The sequence below is a fragment of the Cydia splendana genome, chromosome 14, assembly GCF_910591565.1.
Source record: "Cydia splendana chromosome 14, ilCydSple1.2, whole genome shotgun sequence".
Taxonomy (NCBI): Eukaryota; Metazoa; Arthropoda; class Insecta; order Lepidoptera; family Tortricidae; genus Cydia; species Cydia splendana.
The window spans coordinates 3,366,902-3,387,180 of NC_085973.1; the positions used below are offsets into that span (position 1 = coordinate 3,366,902).

Here is a 20,279-nt window from a genome sequence, read left to right on the forward strand (position 1 = left end):
AAAAGACTACCCCCAAGTAACGGAACACAGGTCGTAAAGTACCGTGAGGTCTACAGGGTCTACTCATGTTGGCATTTTCTAGCAATAAAATGTGGCGTTCCATTAGTAAAGGGTCCTTAGGCTTCATGTGCAATAAGGACCATTTTATCAGAATTTCTGCTGGAATTTCAGATAAAAAGATTATAATTGCACTCGGTGTATAAGGACCCTTCTGTAATGGAAAGCCACAAATTTACAGATGGTGAGTGTTGAATTCACACTTGTTACAAAACAAACTCTAAAATCACTGTAAAATTAAATTAGACAAAGCTAAAACAAACCATCTTCGCAATTGTAACAAAAGTAAAAGTTAGTGTATTGGTTTAACTTCTCAAAATCAGTTCCGCGAATCGCTAGATAGTTCCGGAAAACTTTGAGAAAACGGTCGTTAACTACCGACTAGGTAGTTAGTTTATATTATCTGAAGATAACGTTTCACTTCAAGTAGTAATACTAGTAATAAAACGGCTAAGACAAGACATTTAACTTAGTTTAATCACTAGTGGTCGGTAGGTTTAAGCATTTGATATTTACAGTCGCTTTTCGGTGAAATATCGTGAGGAAACCGGACTAATCTCAATAAGGCCTAGTTTAATCTCTGGATTGGAAGGTCAGATGCAGTCGCTTTCGTAAAAACTAGTACCTACGCCAATTCTTGGGATCAAGTGAACCCTAGGCTCCCATGAGCCGTGGTAAAATGACGGGACAACGCGAGGAAGATGATGAGGTTTAAGCCGATAAACAAGAATTTAAAATAACGAATATGGATTCAACGAAGCAATGGGTTAGGACTAGAGATTACTTATGTAGTACATAGTACCCACCTTCAACTATTAGCAAATTAGTGATCATAACTTAATGATAATGTATAGAGGCATACGATGTTACCCGTCGCTTTTTATCTAATACAGTTAAAAGAGAGGGTCGCTACTCGCTAATTATGGGATAATATTCCAAAGTTTATCCTTAGCCTAAGGAAAGTACGAAGAAATAATGCCTTAATCGCATAGTACGCTCAGTGAACAACACATAATTTCGTATGCTTAGAAGATAGGTAATAAAATTAAACTTATACTCTATGATTAAATGTCATTCACGTATCATAGACTAGACGGTGTTGCATAATAGTGCGTCCACACTGAGAAAAAGAACATTTAACGAATGATACGGGAGCACTTACATTTTATATCCCTAAAACAGTAAAATGACAATTCCATTGGTAAATCTACAATTGGATTTTGTGGTTGGACACTATAATTTGCCAGACTATAGCTATCTACTGTTAGAATGAGACAGCAGATTAATTTCCTCTGTGTGGACGCGCTGTCCCACAACGGTCACGACCATAGAGAATGACCATAAAGCGACGTCTGGCATTAATCGGCGACAGTCTTACCGTCGTGAGCTGCGATTAACACACGGTTGTGATTTTTGTTTCATTTTAGGTTCTTTTATTGGGCCATTTAGTCGTTTGTTACTAGAAGCTAGAAGTAGAACTAATGACATTTGTGGCTTTCCATTACAGAAGGGTCCTTTTGCGTCAAGTGCAAGGTCCTTATTATCTGAAAATCCAACAGAAATTCTGATAGAAAGGTCCTTATTGCACATGCATCATAAGGACCCTTCTTAGCTAGAAGGACACATTTTATCCAACCGTTAAAATGTTTTTAAATAATATGCAGTCACGTATTGGCTGCTACATACTTTCGAATTACATAAATTTGTACATTCCTTACATTCATAACGTTTCAGTTTAACATTTTAGGGTGGGAAAAGTGATATTGCTTAGTTGGACTTGTATTTATCAACAACATTATGTAGGTAATGTGCATTGGAGTAACTTCGAAAGCGGGGTAACGTGTATCCATGTAACTCAAATAGCGCTTAGTGCGCATAGATAATAACAACACGAGTTTGATTGTATGTTTCAATGGCGGATCTCAAGCTAAGTAATTAAATAGTGGATTTACATAAAGCAGTGTTTTATTAAGTAGAGAATATCATATTGGCGACGAGGACAAAAACAAAACCATGGCTATGATAGGCAATATAGAAAATTATCGCCAAGGAGGCGATTTTGTTGCCTACATTGAAAGGATGGAGCAATTCTTCATTGTTAACGACATCAAGGATGAACCGAAAAAGGTAGCATTGTTAATCACATTAATCGGGCCAGAATGTTACGGCGTGCTCAAGAATTTGTTGTCTCCTGATATACCTAAAGATAAGACTTACGCAGAGCTAATAAAAACGTTAAAGGAGCACTATGTCGAAAAAAAAAGTATAATTGCCTGGAGGTTTGATTTCTACCGATGCCAACAAAAAGAACAACAATCTATCAACGATTTTGTGGTAGAAATAAAAAGAGTAGCTGCTAAATGCGACTTTAAAACTTTCCTGGACGACGCATTAAGAGACAAATTAGTATGTGGATTAAAAAATGAAAACATTATTAGTAAACTATTAGCAGAGGAGAAGTTGACTTTAGAAAGGGCAATTAAGTTAGCGACTGCTCTAGAAAGCGCCGCAAAAGACACAAAAAATATTCAACCAGAGGCAGAAAAGATACAAATGCTAAACCAAAAGAAGAAAATAATCAACAGGACTCCGGCACCAAATAGGCCAGGATACAGCTCTTCCTACAACAATAATCCAGCCAATCCAGGGAGATTAGAATGCAGATGCTGTGGCGGCTCACATTCTACAGACAGATGCTACAAAAAAGATTGTGTTTGCTTTGTATGCAAGAAACAAGGGCATTTAGCTCACAAATGCCGTTATAGAAATATCAGAAATGTAGATCAAGGACCTGTGGCAACAGAATACAAGCCGGAGGAAGATGTAGTACTGGGCAGCATCGGCAATGTGTCGGAAGAGGATTGCGCAGAACTCCCTTTGTGACTAGGTAACAGAAAATTGAAGATGGAGATCGATACAGGAGCTTGCAAGTCGGTGATTCATCTGAAAGACTATAAAACATACTTTTCAAAGTATGAACTAAGAAAGTGTTTAATTAAGTTAAAGGCCGTTTCAGGAAATCCCTTGTTAGTGCTTGGGGCTATTAAGATAGAACCCAGAAATGTGAGAGACGATTTATACCTCATAGTAATTGACTGTGATAGGTATTTTAAACCTTTAGTAGGTAGAAATTGGTTGAAAATATTATTTCCTAACTGGCAAGAAAGATTTAAGTTTCACAAAGTAAGTTATATACAAAAAGAGGGGATAAATCAAGATAAAACTAAGTTGATTGAAAGTGTTAAAAATAAATATAAGTGTGTGTTTGATAAAGATAGATCCTCACATATTATAAATATGCAGGCTACTTTGAAGCTTAAGGATGGGGCAACTCCTATTTTTCATAGGGCTTACTCCATTCCTTATGCTAAGAAACAGGAAGTAGAAAATGAGATAATAAGTTTAGAAAAGGCGGGAATTATTCAGAGAGTAACACATAGTGATTGGGCTAGTCCTATTGTTGTAGTTCAAAAGAATGATAAAAAAATTAGAGTATGTGTAGACTATAAAGTGACATTAAATAAGATGTTAGACACAGATCATTACCCCTTGCCTCTTCCAGAGGACATATTTGCAGAGCTGGCAGGAGCTAAGGTATTTTGTGTCCTGGATCTGAGTGGTGCCTACCAACAATTGTTATTAGATGAGAAATCACAAGAATATATGACTATTAATACACATTTAGGATTATTTAGGCCCACTCGCTTACAATTTGGAGTATCATCAGGTCCATCAATTTTTCAGTGTGTTATGGACCAGATATTACAAGGGGTGACTAATGTTAAAGCATATATTGATGACTTGATCATAACGGGTACTAATTTAGAAGATTGTTATAAGAATTTAGAAAGTGTGTTAGAAAAACTAAAACAATATAAAGTCAAGGTAAATTTGGATAAATGCCAATTCTTCTGTAGTGAAATTAAGTTTTTAGGGCATTTAGTGTGTGAAGAGGGAATAAAACCATTACCTGAAAAAGTAGAGGCTATTACAAAGGCACCAGAACCTACATCCATTACACAATTACAGGCATATTTAGGACTATTAAATTATTATGGAAAGTTTCTACCTAGACTTTCAGATAAATTAGCACCATTACATGCCCTATTAAAAAAAAATGTTCCCTTTAAATGGACCAAGGAGTGTCATGAGTCTTTTGTAGCGAGTAGGAGGTTAATCACAGATTGTAATTTACTGGTGCATTATGATTGTAACAAAGAAGTGTTTGTGACCTCAGATGCGAGTCAATATGGCGTCGGGGCGGTTTTAAGTTTAATTATGATTTAATTATGAAACGGGCAAAGATCTACTAAATTAGAAGCACTTTCTACTCTCAGCAGGTCGCAAGAATCGCAAGATGCCAGATTAGCATTGCTTCTGGTTTTTAGATTTTTGCCTTTTTCATGATTACCCCGATTACGAAGTTACCAAAATTCACTTTCTATAAAAATCAATTAGGTATACTTATGGCTAATTTGCCTTGTGTCTATGGATGTCATCGGATACCGACGTTTTTGCCTAAGCGAACTGCAGAAATTAGACACAAGTGCATAATTTTTTGCCTGCGAAAAGCCCACTTTAAAGTTTTTTTACGTAAAAATGCACGCCGACTATTCGTTTAAAAGGCAGATAACAAGTGTTTCGTCTAGTTGACGCCATGTGAAAGTATCCAGTCGAGGGTCTAAGTGTTTACTTAAATCATACGAACGAGAGTTCAGAAAAAAAACACTTAACACGCCCGTGTTTTCGTCACGACACAAAAAGTCATATGTTACTCTATGGAACCTGACGCTTGTCAAAATTAGACGAACCAGTTTCAATGTGGTTTTTACTTACGAAGAAATATGAGGAATTCTAAGGTCTTAAGTTACTGGTCTTCCAAATTTAAATAAAAGGCTAGAAAAGTATGGCTTCTCTGCTTTTTTTACTTAGCATGGTGGCAATGTGAACTTGGAAATTTCGAATGGGAACATTTTTAACATGGTTATGGGGTTTGAGGCTCATAAGTAGGTGTCTCTAGTATTGTGGGTGGGAAAGAACTTGGCATTCGAGTATGTTTAGGTAAAAATGAGACAAGACTGGTAAATACGAAGTAGAATATTGTTCACTAGTAATACTAGTATTCAAAAAATATGTAGAGGACCAAGGGAAGTCTGCAACGATTTTGATAGCACACGCAGTGCAAGTGTCACTTATACGTCATAACTCATAATTTTATAGAAGTTTGACGTCTAAAATAACACTTGCACTGCGTGTGCTATCAAAATCGTTGCAGACTTCTCTTGGCTTCTCTAGACCTAAAAGGTATCTTAAATTGTCTATAATTATCTTGTTTATTACAAGATCTTGAAGGACTAATGAAAGGAATCTAAAGGTTACGTAAAGTTATAAATACAAATATAATCCGAAATATATTTTCTACTGTGTCGATAGCAATAATCCGCCGCCCCCGTAAACGTATTATCTAACCTATTCTCAATATTCTTATAAATACTTTCATGTAAAACGCAAGTAAATTTAAAAAGACACAAACCGACGCATCTCTAACCCAAAACCCAGGATCATATAATCCGGCACCATTCTCGAATATTAACTCGAAATCTTGGAATCTTGGGCGTCGGTAGAATACAGAACATCCCCCATTGTGTCTACGCTTACGTCGACATATAGCACAAGCGACAACTTCGTACACGGGAATTACAACTGTAACTTATTGGTGTAAGCTTCAATTTCGCTTGTGAGACTTATAGATGGTTTTGAAGAATAAGGATTGGAACAATGCAGGTTATGATACAATTACAAATTTGCTATTGTATCGCCGGTTGTTGTGAAAATTTCGTTCGACGGATATGAGTGGATCACATCACATACGCGTCATTATTGAAGACATGTTTACATTAAACAATTAGTTGGTTAATGGTTTATAAATTATACCTCGGAATTATCCTGCTAAAGGCATTGTCGTGTTTGTTCTTAATTGTGAACGACGTGGAATGGAATGTAGATTACTATGAAGGCAATAGGTACGTGAAATAGACATGGTAGATGGTATTGGTACTGCTTTGAATACGTTTTATCCTCCTGAGACGGCTGAGACCCAGAAGCAATTTTTTTGTTTTTAAAATTGGAACCCTTAGTTACACAATAAAAGTTCAAAATAGATTTTGGAATATGTACAAAAAATTGTACGCAGGGACTTAGGAGGTTATAATAAATTATTAGCACTTAAAGTTAATGGTAGTAGCACAGTTTGAATGAACCAATTTACGTAATTCCATTCAAAATCATGAGAAGGCATTTTCCTTTCCTTGTAAATAAATCTTTAGCTTCCTCAAACTACTGTTTTACTACAATAACAAGTCGTGCATCTCTGTAATAATTCTAACGATCGGTTCAAACAAAACATACTCATAAAGACTCTCGCGTAAAAAAAGTCATACAGTAACAGATATAATAACAGGTTTCATTCAAAGCAAATTAAACCTTATAAAAAACAACTAAGCTCCTATTTCATTTGAGATCAATCTTACCACTATTCCCAACGGTCGAACTGATCGCGTATTTAAGAATTTCAATCTAATGCGGAACAAGATAAGGTTCAATTTTATTTGAAGTAGGTCTTAGAAGCTTCCCATGCTTAAGGCGTGTGCACACGGGTTCTAATTACGGTATCTGGCTGCGGGCGATCGTGTGGAACTGGCCTCACGTTACTACGGCTTGGGAAAGTTTCATACTTTTGTATGTTTTAATATTTCTGTATTCGTAATTATAGGTGTGTAAATAAATGTGTGTTTAAGTGTCTTATTACACACTAATTTATAAGCTTGTCTTACAATATTAACCACTGAACAAGCTAGATATGCAAAGATGCAAATTCAGTCACACAGAATAACATACCCACGTAAGTATTCATAATCAACCTGCCAAAATGCCTGGATTCATGCAATTTCTTAAAGGTTAACCAAACCTTCCCACGTCCAGTAAAATGTCAAACCCTACGCATATTTCTCAAAGATTCCAACTAGTTTAATCATAACATAACAGTCCCTTTTGCGATCATCCTACCCCATAGTATATAAAGATAACATCCTACACTAAGTAAAGTTTGTATATTGTAATCTGCCACTTTCTTCTGGCTTTCGTGGCCGCTTTTGGATGAAAAAAGCGCCACAGGGCCTACAGCTAACACCGTAGTTAGCAAATTTCGGAATTCTTTCTCTTTTACTCCAATTAAGGCGTAATTAGAGTGACAGAGATGGATCATCTCAGATGGTTGCTCTCCAACTTCGACTTTCGCATCTGGCGTCCGTTAGCTTGTTGGGAGGACGACATTCGGAAGATAGCGGGGCACTTCTGGATGAGACTATCCCAGGACCAGGATAAGTGGCGTAAACGAAAGGAGGCATATGTTTATGGTCAGCACTAGCAGCACACCACAGCAGTCTAAAATAATGTGAATTGATGAATCTGCCACTGTTCTGTAGAAGCATTTCCTTTAGATGTGACTTACAACTCAATCTCTCTCCTCTTTTTAATTTTATTTGAATACTGAAAAGCCGAGTTATGGTTTGGCAAATTAAGCCAAGCTATAGAATAACATCGGACCAAAATTTTACTTGCTGCCAGACACAGCATATTCACAATAGCCAGACTTTCGTAAGGGATATGTGGAACTGTCCAACCAGTAATCCATTCTTGGGCTATAAATGCCGTTTCTATGGACTTCTTCTTAAGTCATTTTCATCTTCCAACCTATCTAGTTTAGCAGGGATGGTTAGGTTTGATGAAAAGACACTCGATATGTTTTTTTTTCATCTTACCTTGCGTATTAGATGTAATTGAATAAGGTGCATCAAAGGTCGAGATCATCACAGCTTGCGACCGGACCACCCGTGAGATAGACTGATCTAATTAAGATGCTGACGATAGACGCCCTTCTACATTTGTGCACAAGTTTGAAGGAATGGTGAAGGATTATTAGATTTCCCATAAGATTCTTGGCAACGAAATATATAACAAAATAGTAGAGAGAGTTACGAAAATCGGACCAGAGTTTTGTCCACTTTTGTATTCCGGCATCCGATTTGAGAAGCAAAGTTAAACGTAAAGGTTGTTCGGACAAAAACAGTTGCTGTCCTGACGTCCTCCAAGAATGAATTGTCATTGTCAACTGCGCTTGTTAGATCCTTGGTGACGTCAATCTTCGATATACCTATCTTGAGAATTTTTGAACCAATACAATTTCAATCTAACACCAAACTATGCTAAGACGTTGGTAAACAGGATGACAGCAATATTAAGCCATTGTGCAAGACAAAAACTATTTTAAGAAGATGACTGACCTAAGGTAATAATGGAAAGATACTTAAAGATAAACATGAACTGCGACTAATGGAAGTTCGTCTCATTGGTCTGTATAAAGAAGAACTTCCCGTACTATTTTTGCTACAATGTGAATATTTCCGAGCATATTGGAGAAGATTAAATTTATAGCAAAGCCAAGATCACGATAATGAGAAACACAGGACGGTAGCTGGCAGGGAGTGTATTTTCACTCCAATATAACACGACCATTCGAACAGAGTAAGGAATTCCCACCGACCAGCACTGGGAGAACTGGTTCCGAATGAGTGACACATGTTGGTGAGAGCCCATTACTGTAACAAGCCATTAACCATATTGACTGTTTCGAATCGTTAGGTAGGTACAATAGAAATTCTTCTCCAAAGTGTTCGATGTGTTCACTTCAGTTGCCTTCTTTTCGAAGCCAAAATTGAATTCATTGGTAATTTGGTATTTTGGACAAAGTGCGTCATAATTTTGATAATACAGCCTACAGGTACGCTTTACTAAACCTAGTTGTTAACTTGTTACCTACTATAATTTTATCCGTTAACTCTTTTGATTCTTACTATGTGCATCAATGTACATACACAGTAAGAAACATTATCGTTGTTTACTAATATCCTGATATTATTAAGACAATGTTTGTTAAATATGTTACTTTTAATTTTCTCTTGTTTTTGACTTAAATTTTTAAACAGAGTGTATGGCGCATAGGTACCTTCCCTAGCATAGTAGCATTATTTTTAGTTTTCGGAAACAATTATGTACCTACTAGTTACAAGACAATAATAGTTATAGGTACCTACATTATGGAGCATTCAAAACAAACATTTTCCTTATAAAAATCTTCCTTCAAAACATTAAACTATTAACCGCGTGAAGGTAGAAATAACAATAATAATGTAAGAGAGCGTTCACACAGACAGTACCTGCAAACAGAATCACACACAAAACACCAGTTGTGCAAACTATACGCAGTCACGTCTACATTACCTGAACAGTTGCTTGTAATGCATCCTTCACACTACACTATCACACACATAGCACAGCACGAATCTGATTACACAGGAATTTTAAACACAGAAACACGTTCCACAAACGTCCGGCGACAGGTAGGTTTGAAAAATTCTAAATAATAGGATAGCGGGGGTGGGGGGAGAGCGACCAGAACGGGTCTCGCGCAGGTAGAGGGGCGCACCGGCGCGGGCGCAGGGCACAGGTGACGCCGACAAGTGTCACTGTCTGTCAAACGCCGGCGCACTACTGAGCTAACTTTGCGCGTACGCAAGGCTAAGGCCATTTCCCACAGTTGAGAGTGTTGAGACTTGAGAACGTCCATTGATTGCGCGGCTAATGAAAACGTTGAGAGGGTCATGGCGTGTCGCGGACGCATTAAGGTTTCCACAACTGCACAATGATCGATAAAAGATATGGGTTGCAGAAAAGAAATGTCAATGACACAATTTTCAGAATTTCACCGCAATGGAGAATCTTGCATTGTGATATTAAGTATAAAATAAGCTGTTTTGACTTATTTACGTATTAAACTCTTTGTACGGAACACTAAAAATAAGACAGTTAAGATTTAACTTTAACAACTCATGCAACAAACGATTGTCTTATGTACCTAGGTACCAGATTTCTTGCTTTATTTTAAAATACTTATAGACAAAATACACATAACTAAATCAAAATAATTGTGAGTAAATCAATCATTCATTTTCATTTTCATTTTCATTCATTTTCATTTCATTTGTGTTAATTTTTTGACCTAGCTATAATCTATTCTGTTGTAATTTGTATCTTCTTCCAGATTTAGGATCATTAATGTTAATTGAAGGGATGTAACGATGTTATTTTAACATTACTCCTTCTAACATCTTCCAACACCAGTCTAGTAGTAGTACTTATCACAGACCACAGACCTGACAAAAACTGGAATAGGATAAGACCACTCGCCGGACACTATAATCTCAAGCGTGCAATTTATCGATAGACTGTGCAATGAGTGCTCTTACGTGGTAATTGGGGCTATCCGTTCACAGCGACGACGACGTACGTATAATTAGGTAGTATAATTACGGTAACATATATAGGTACATATACATGGATGAGACACACAGGAGATGAGTAGAGGAAAATGGTAATGTTTTTTACACCACACCAGCTCTTAAAAGCTATCTTTATTATTCAAAGACTGATGAGAAATTTGCATTGTATCCACAAAAGTAACACAGTTTATGTCAATTTTGAATTGTTACCTTATGTTGGCTGGTAGAATTGACCTATACCACATAATAAATAATAGTACTACCGTCCGGTAGTAGAAAGGACACTTCCTACTAAACCGAAGTTTGACAGCGATTCAGAAACGAATCATGATATCCATTTTTCTAATGTAGAAAAATGGATATCACTTCACTATCCCTTTCGGCTATTTAGGGTTGTCAAAATTTAAGTCATTATCTTATCGTCTGTGGTCGAGCACGCAAAAGGACGTCAAGTGGTGCCAACCCTAATAATTGCTCGGAGCCGAGTTTGCCCGAAGTCAGGAGTGTCCCCCCACTGCTTATAATTAATGATAAGTTTTTAATTAATTTGGATTTGATTTGTAATGTTTTACAGTTAGCAGTTTCCTCACGTTGGTGTGGTGAACATTTTTGTGTTTTCACTCGATATCAAAGTTTGTTCAAACCTTCCTGTCTTGAAACAGTTGAAACCCTTGCAATGCTCAACCTTTAAACAACAACTCTGCCTCATTGTAAAACAAAATAACTATTACCCATTTTAACATGAATACAACGAAAAAGTCCAGAAACCTTCAGAAATCTGCTGTATAAACATAAATAATAGTAACAAGATATACATCGACAACAAAGACGGTCATGTCATGTTCCTAATAAAAAGATCGAGGCTGCAAAACATAATCAATCATATCAGCCTACACAAGTCTGGGATGATTGAAACTTAAATGTATTGCTTTTGACCCATGGCCGATATTAAAACTTGGCATGGACATTTTGACTGCCCAATCGGCTATTTTTCATCTCGGTTGCGAGCTTGCAAAAAGGACGAATCACGGACCATGTAGACAGCTGTCAGACCCGCAGCGAGAAGGCGATTATGAATCGAGAATTAGCGTGTAACCGATGTCTATTGTCGTAATTTTATCAGTCTGTTGTCAGTCTGGACTGATCGTCTAACCGTGTTCATTTTCCATCATTCTGGCATCAGTCAAAAGTTTTGTTTGACTCAAAACTCGAATGGACTGATGGACTGAACTGACGCCAGAATTAGCGTGTAGGTATCCGATGTCTTAGTTAGACCAAGAAAAGTCTGCAAAGATTTTGATAACACACGCAGTGCAAGCTCTGCAAGTGTTATTTTAAACTTCAAACTTCAATGCAATTATGCCGTGGGTAGGTATCTCATAATAATATTAACATCAAATTATAATACGATTTAACTCACAACTTGTCACTTGCGCGGCATGTTTCGACCAAGACAACAACAAGACGTTACAAGACGTCATTTGTACGTAAAGTAAAGTGTTATTTATATGTCATAATTTCATAGAAGCTCGACGTTTTAAAATAACACATGCGTGTGCTATCAAAATCGTAGCAGACTTCTCTTGGTCTGACTCTACTCGCTTCTCGCTGACTGCTACCGGTCAGGCAGCGCCCTCAGCTGTAGAAATATTGCTGCAGACTTTTGATATTTACTGACCCAGTTCGAAAATAAAGGAATTCTCAGGTTTCAATATCGTGTGGTGCGATTTCTGTCACTCCAAAAATTTACGGATAAAAATACAGACAGACGATCTTGGAATTTGATGAAGTATTAAAATACCGACATACTTATGCACTGGAATGGTCATAGGCGATTGGTGAATAGTTATTTGTACAACAAGAGATTAAAGTTTGATATTTCTTCGAGTGCTTATTTTGAGTCCCGTGCAAGCGAAAGACTCGCTACGCTCGTGAATCTAATTTAGAATCTTGAGCGTAGTAAGGGATTCAAAAGCGCACGAGATGTAAATAACATTGATCTCGTGTAGTACACAAAATTTTTCACCCTAAGCAGTGAGAACATACCTAGAGGGACAGAGATAATAGAACCCACATATCGAACTTGTTGAAATGACATTTGACTATAAAGGTCACTTGAATGTCATTTTGTCTCACTCCGTGAGCAAAATGCGATTTTGCTCACTGAGTGAGACAAAATTACTCAGTGAGCAAAATCGCATTTTGCTCACTGTTTTTAAGAAGCAAAGTGCCCTTGTTCGAGCTGCTGAGGTGAAAAACTTATTACGGTCAGCTAGAGCGAAGTACAATCGCCTGCGCTCGCGATGTTCCAGTTAAGAATAATTTGCCTTAATCCTTACTACCTGCTACCTGCAAGGCGTTCAAGGGTCAAACAGATCACTGTGTTATGTCTTTCCTGTAGACATACACAAGAGTTAAGGGCTATAAAGGTTAATTTTCTTATTTAACCCTTATCCACGTGAAAAGGTCCTCCTTTTATTTAGAGAACTATGATAAAATCATTGCTTACATGCCCACAAGCTGTTAACTATTGCCCACAGGAGAGAAAAATGTACTGTTCGCGATAACACACTAGTTTTCTCTCCTGTGGGCAATAGTTAACAGCTTGTGTGAATGATTTTATCATAAGTAGTTCTCTAAATAAAAGGAGGACCTTTTCACGTGGATAAGGGTTAAATAAGAAAATTAACCTTTATAGCCCTTAACTCTTGTGTATGTCTGCAGGAAAGACATAACACAGTGATCTGTTTGACCCAGAGAGAAGCCACCCACCTAGATAATACCTAAGATGAAGATTTCAAAATCTGCAATCGCAATATTTGCAAAGCCAGTTTCTTGAGGTTAAATGGTGCTAGTTGCGGTCCAGAGGGGCTACCGCAAAAATCGAAGTTCGCAAATTGCGGGCATTTTTGTCTGTCATTCTAATTACGCCTTCATTGGAGTAAAAGAGACAGATCCCCGCAATTTGCGAATTTCGGTTTTCGCGGTAGCGCCTCAGCTTCCGCCGAAGATTGGTCATTTTATTAAAGGTAATGATTATCACGGGAAACGTGTCCCAATTGAGAAATAAACAAGTTAAAGGGCATTAAACTAATTTTACGGTTTACCTGTGTACATGTTTTTAATCACTCGCGTGATATGTTTCGGAGAGCCTAGGCCTCCATTTCTTAAGCACATTGAAGTTGATCAGATGACAATGGGACCAACAGTGAAGTTTAGCATTTAATTTAAAACATTAAAATAAATATTTTACATAAATGGCAGTCGTCGAGAAATCGGAGATTATAATATTAGGCACAGGTAATCGCAAGGCGATTAGTTTTGGACATTTGCGACAATGAATATAATTTAGAAATCACTATAGTAGTAGGTTTAGTAAGGAACACAAATGTATGGAACTGCATGCACTTTAGTCTCAGGCGATGCCGCTTGGCAAGAATGTTTCTTAGGTCAAACAAAGTTGATCTGGCCCGGTAGCCGGGAGATCGTACCATGCAGACCCCCCAAAAAGGGGGGGTGAAAGGGTCGGCTCCCCAGGTCCAAAGTCCAATCTATGCTATATTCCTTCCTAGTCTTAGCAACTAGGGCAAGTTATATATCATTTTCGTATAATTTAGGGACGGGGAATTCATTTTAGAAATAATTATTATACCATTCCATACAAAAAAAATATTTTCGTACAAAAAATGAAAATGTTATGTATTTTTTTGTGACAAGTTTGGGTGTTACAATCACAGTGTGGCGATTTGCACTAAATAAAAAATTGGTAGATGTAGCCCATGTATTGTTTATTCTGAAAAATATCACTTTATAGTAGGCATTCAGCCATTTTTTCGTAATAAAAAAATAATTTATAGCGCGTGGCGGTAACGATTTCTATACAAATGGAACTATGCCCAAAGTCAAAGATTAAAAATGTTTACTAAAACACTGGATTTGGCAGTTTAAAGTTTAAATATAATGTTTTAATAATTTTTCTATGCGTTTTTGCCCTTTTTTGGTACAAATTTGATATTTTTATTTTTCTTCCATACAAACTTTCTCTCCCCCATTTCCCCCCCTTAAGGGTTGATTTTATAAAATTTTATTATATCTTAAACTTAAACCTGATGCATTTAATTGATGTTGATAATTTCAGCTTCTTATCTTCAGGGGTTTAGATTGTATGATGTCTGGAAGTAAGCAGAGTTTTATTAGATATTATAATGTATGGGATATTATGAAATAAAATGTCTTTATCTCAAACACATGTAGATCCTAAACTACTGAACATTTTAACCTAAAAGTTTGAACATCGATTAATTATAAAAGGTATAAGTTAGTTATAAAAACAAATTTAAAAATATCTACCCTTAAGAGGGGAAATGGGGGGGGGGGGAGATAGTGTGTATGGAATAAAAATAAAAACAACAAATTTGTACCAAAAAAGGGCAAAAACGCATGGAAAAATCATTAAAACATTATATTTAAACTTTTAAAATGCCAAATTCAGTGTTTTAGCAAACATTTTTAATCTTTGACTTTGGGCATAGTTCCATTTGTATGGAAATCGTTACCGCCACGCACTATAAATTATTTTTTATTACGAAAAAATGTATGAATGCCTACTATAAAGTGATAATTTTCAGAAAAAACAATACATAGGCTACATCTTACCATTTTTTATTTAGTGCTAATCGCCACACTGTCATTGTAACATCCAAAATTGTCACAAAAAATTACATAACATTTTCATTTTTTTAACAAAAATATTTTTTTTGTATGGAAAGGTATAATAATTATTTCGAAAATGAATTCCCCGTCCCTAAATTATACGAAAATGATATATTACTTGCCCTAGTTGCTAAGACTAGGAAGGAATATAGCATAGATTAGACCTGGGGAGCCGACCCTTTCACCCCCCCCCCCCCTTTTTTGGGGGTCTGCATGGTACGATCTCCCGGCTACCGGGCCAGATCAACTTTGTTTGACCTAAGGAACAATCGTGCCAAGCGGCATCGCCTGAGACTAAAGTGCATGCTAAATGACCTTACTCAACCTACTAATAGGTACACCTTATAAAACTATTTAAGTCCCCGCCGGGTCTGTCTGTTTGTGTATGATGTATGTTCGCGATAAACTCGTAAACTACTGAACGGATTTTCATGCGGTTTGATAGAGTGATTCTTGAGGAAGGTTTAGGTGTATAATTTGTTAAGGTTTTGTCTAACACCTGTGAAGCCGGGGCGGGTTGCTAGTTAATAAAAAACACTAAATAACACGACTTTAAAACACCTATTTTGCGATGATGTATCTGAGCTATGTATACCTATTATATTGGCATATGTATCATAAGCCCCAATCTTAGTTAAGTATATGAAAGTTCCTCCGATCTGAAACCTAAAATGAAGTCTTCTGACATAGTGTTCACATGTACCTATATTTAATAAAATAATATAATTTACCCTACACAAACTTGTAAATTTCCAACTAGTTAGTCAAATCCAACATGGATCCGAAAGCGTACTCAATTCAAATACAGATGTTCAGAACAATGGGATTATTAGGCCGTCCATACATTTCGTAATTAGCACGTATTTCACGTGCGTGCGTGTTGTTCAAATATTAATTAGCTGCCATATGGATTTTAGTAAAACCATGAAATTATTTTGATGTGCTATGTATGGTTTAAATAAGGATTATGATGCCCACATCTCTGATGATCTGCATCTACAGGAAGCCATGCATATGGCGGGTGACAGAAGCCTATGGAAGAGACTGGTCAGCAACATGAGGACATGATGTCACGATCCTCAGCATTGAGGGAACGACTGATGATGATGATGATGCCCACATCTAACTGAAGTCATTCAGTTATCTTGCATTCGCTTCTACTTGTATACATTACATTACATTACACGCATGATAACTAAATAACATGATTCAAATATCATTCTGATGTCACTGTAAGTTTGAATTGGCCTGTCAGTCTCCAATAGCAGGTAAAAGATACTTGGAAAACCTTGGAGTATTGATTTTAAAACAGCGTCTGTTTAGGTTATAAATAAAGATAGCGCAGTAAATATTAAATGAGAATTTAGGTACTCTTTTTTTTCATTCAAGTGTTTGTAAGTCATTAAAAGCTTTCAAAGTATGGTGGGAAGAAAGTGTAGGTAGGAGGTGACCTTAGTTATATTTTTGTAAGGCTTTAGTACCTCCCACTTATGGAATTAACAGATTATTTCAGTAGACGTCTTTAAAAAAAAATATTTAAATTTAGAAAAGTAGAATAAACAATTCCTTTATAAGTATAGAAAGCTAATTTCACCCTAAAGTGATCATAACAAATACGTAAGTATTTATTTTTCATGTTCTCGTTGACTGAGATAATACATTATATAGCGTATTATAGGAATGAATAAAGGGTAGGTACTTACACAAATATTGCTACTGAAAATACAGAACCAATAGCATATACTCGTATTATCTAATTAGTAGGAGTCAATCACATCATTGGCGCCTGTTAAGTAAGGATCGCAAATTGTTTTAGGGCAACATTGTAGTTCAGCTTAGGTGCATTCGTCATCAGATATATCGGAGCGGCCGAGGTGCTCAAAAATATCTGAACAGGCACTCTAACGCTTTGACAATAGAGGCGTGTTCAGATATTTGTTAGCACCATGGCCGCTTCGATATATCTGATAGCGTCTGTACTAATTGAACTAATGTCGAACGTTGAATATTTTTCCCTAATAACTAAAGCCTCCCCGTACTTTTACTATAAAATTATGGTTAACATAATAAGCGTCGGGCCGGGTTTCCTAGTTCGTTCGCCTCCGAAGGCCAGCCGGCACATTCCTCCGTAATGCGATGTGAGATACGGCCATAACATAATGCTTACTAATAGTTCATTTTACTTTCGAGCATCACACGATTCACACGCCCACGGACGCGTCTTCCAAATACTTGCTATTGAACTATTACAAGTCGTTGAAATTGACATGGTTATATTTGTACGGGTAACCACGTAAATTCAATAAGGATTACCTTTTTTAGACTATGGCAATATTGTCCCGTGATTTTTTCGGCCTATGTTCTTATGTTTATCCTAACTTCCTGGCACCTAGAGACCCAGAGACAAGGCCGAGAATGAGCGTGTACATTACATACATACATATACTGGTCCCTTCTCGCTCTTACTCGTCTCGCCTTGCCCTTCTCCAATTGGGTCGGAGCGGTGCCGAGACTTTCAGTGAGATGCTCTAAACGAGTGTGTACAGCCGGCATAATATGTGCGGGTGAGATGCACTGAAACTGCCCGTAATAAATCAAATGAAACTAAGATTTTTAAAGTTCAAATAGGCTTCCCAGCGAGCAGTATTTTCACAGGAACTGTAATAATTTTCAGATTGTTACGTAATTTTTACATTATCCCCTTTCTCCTTCACACTTGGATGTCCATCATCAAAAACCGGCCAAGTGACCTATCTATAAAAACGGTCACCCATATAAGTACTAACCCCGCCCGACGTTGCTTAACTTCGGTCAAAAATCACGTGTGTTGTATGGGAGCCCCACTTATATCTTTATTTTATTCTGTTTTTAGTATTTGTTGTTATAGCGGCAACAGAAATACATCATCTGTGAAAATTTCAGCTGTCTAGCTATCACAGATCACGAGATACAGCCTGGTGACAGACGGACAGACGGACAGCGGAGTCTTAGTAATAGGGTCCCGTGTTACCCTTTGAGTATGGAACCCTAAGTATGGCGAAGAAAGACTAGGAAAGCCGACACCAAATGAAATGGGATGTGGCTAGGCAAACAGAGAGAGAGAGGTAATTTTTACATTCAAAAATAACTTCTAACCAAACGGACTACTATTATTGTCCACCGTTGATTCAACTTATACAATTTATTAGGTATTTAGGTATTATTTTTACGTATAGTAACTTTCAATCCGCGTACCCTTTGGTATTATTGGTAACTTTCAATTCGCCTTTGTCTCAAGCAGAACACTAGTGTGACTAATCCAAAGACATATAACTGTAAATAAATATGTCTGAAAGCGAATAATCTCTCAGAGAGGCGGGTAATAATTTTGCAATAGTTTATGTGTGACCAAATATTATGTAAGTGGCGATAACGGCGATTTGAGCCATTCACAATTTGAACCGCGGAATAAAACTATTTGAACGCTTTATTTTGTTTTGAGAAAAATGAACCAGCGACCCGCCTCGGCTTCGCACGGGTAGTTTAACCAATTTACATAAAACCTTAACACATTATACACCTAAACCTTCCTCAAGAATCACTCTATTGATAAGTGAAAACCGCATGAAAATCCGTTAAGTAGTTTTTGAGTTTATCGCGAACATACAGATAGACGCGGCGGGGGACTTTGTTTTATTTTATAATAAGGTATTGATATCAAAGAAAAGGGAATATAAGGCTTAAACGCCAAAGCTATCGTAGTCATAAAAATGACTGCCAATAACTCGGTGCAGGTTCTAGACCTGACCGTGTCGATTATTACAATCTTTTATTTTATTTACTTTCACCTGTCCCGTTTTCTGTCTGTAATAAAATCTTGCAAGTTAAATTTGATCCACTTCCCGGTTTCCGATTGAGCTGAAATTTTGCATGCATGTATAAATCGGATGACAATGCAATATTATGGTACCATCGAGCTGATCTGATGATGGAGACAGAAGGTGGCCATAGGAACTCTGTGATGAAACAACGCAACCTAATTGTGTTAGGGTTTTTTTTAGAATTGTCTCGATGAGTATTAGTTGTCTGTCGTAAGAAAAGTACAGTCAGCGATAAAAGCTTGTACCAAAAATGGAATTTTTGCCAAAAACTTATTTTGTTGAGTGAAAATAAGCTCAAATCTAGGCTACATAATGAAACAGAGCAAAAGTATGATGAACTTCTATTTAGACAATAATGGGAAAGATACGGAGGGACACCAAGACGAAAAGGCAAAAGAAAAACCTTCGGGAGTGTTTCAGGATGAGCACTTAATCTCTAAGAGACCTAAGCCTTCGCGATAGCCTGCTGTATTGGGAACTTCATGTATGAGCGAGTTGGTCTAGTGAAAGAGCCAAATAACTATCACTATTACTACTGGCGTGCCCTAGGAAACTTTTTCTTTGTTTTCTGTGAAACTTGCACATCTATAACTATCAGGACCAGATCATAGACCTCCAACAAGATGGGAGGATGATATTAAAAAGATTGCAGGCCCACTCTGGCGGAGAGAAGCACCAAATCGGGCTGCTTGGAGGAGATTTGGAGAGGCGTATGCCCAACAGTGGGTGCATACTCGCTGAGGAAGAAAGAACTATCAGTACTATCACTCACCCTTTCTCCCCTGGTCCAAGCTTATTATTCTCCACAACAGCCGACGCCCTGATCTTATAATCAGGCTCTCCGATCAGCTTCTCGCACCTCCCGTTACTGAGGTGCTCCCTGGCGACACTGTAAAGATCCTTCTCACTATTCACTTCACTATCAACACTATCCACTTGAACTTTCAAACTTTTCTCACTAATGTCCTTCTCATGTTTCTCCGGTTCCACTTTAACTTCGACAACTTCTTTGATAGGTTCTATTTTGTCTATTCCGTTGGCGATGATGGGGGTGGGTTTGGCCTGGAGGGATCTGGGGAGTGACTTGGGGGATGAGATGGTGGGTTTGGTCTCGATGGCTCCGTCCTCGTTGATGGAGGTGACGTAGACGGTGGAGTTGCCTATGTAGCCGTTCAGCTCTTGACGGTTCTCGGGCTGCGTTCGTTTTCGGCGATTCAACTGGAAATAAATGAAAACGATATTAGCAAGGGTC

General features: G+C 37.4%; 1 protein-coding gene across 5 annotated transcripts in view; it reads right to left on the reverse strand.

Moving 5' to 3' along the window:
- The window catches only part of LOC134797040 (protein PALS1), a 222,126-nt gene that overhangs the window by 164,891 nt on the left and 36,956 nt on the right, over positions 1-20,279 (reverse strand). For all 5 annotated transcript variants that reach the window (XM_063769250.1, XM_063769254.1, XM_063769252.1 and 2 more), the window contains one exon: positions 19,800-20,245. In XM_063769250.1, coding sequence (XP_063625320.1) covers positions 19,800-20,245 — 446 coding nt within the window. The remainder of the gene's footprint in view (positions 1-19,799; positions 20,246-20,279) is intronic.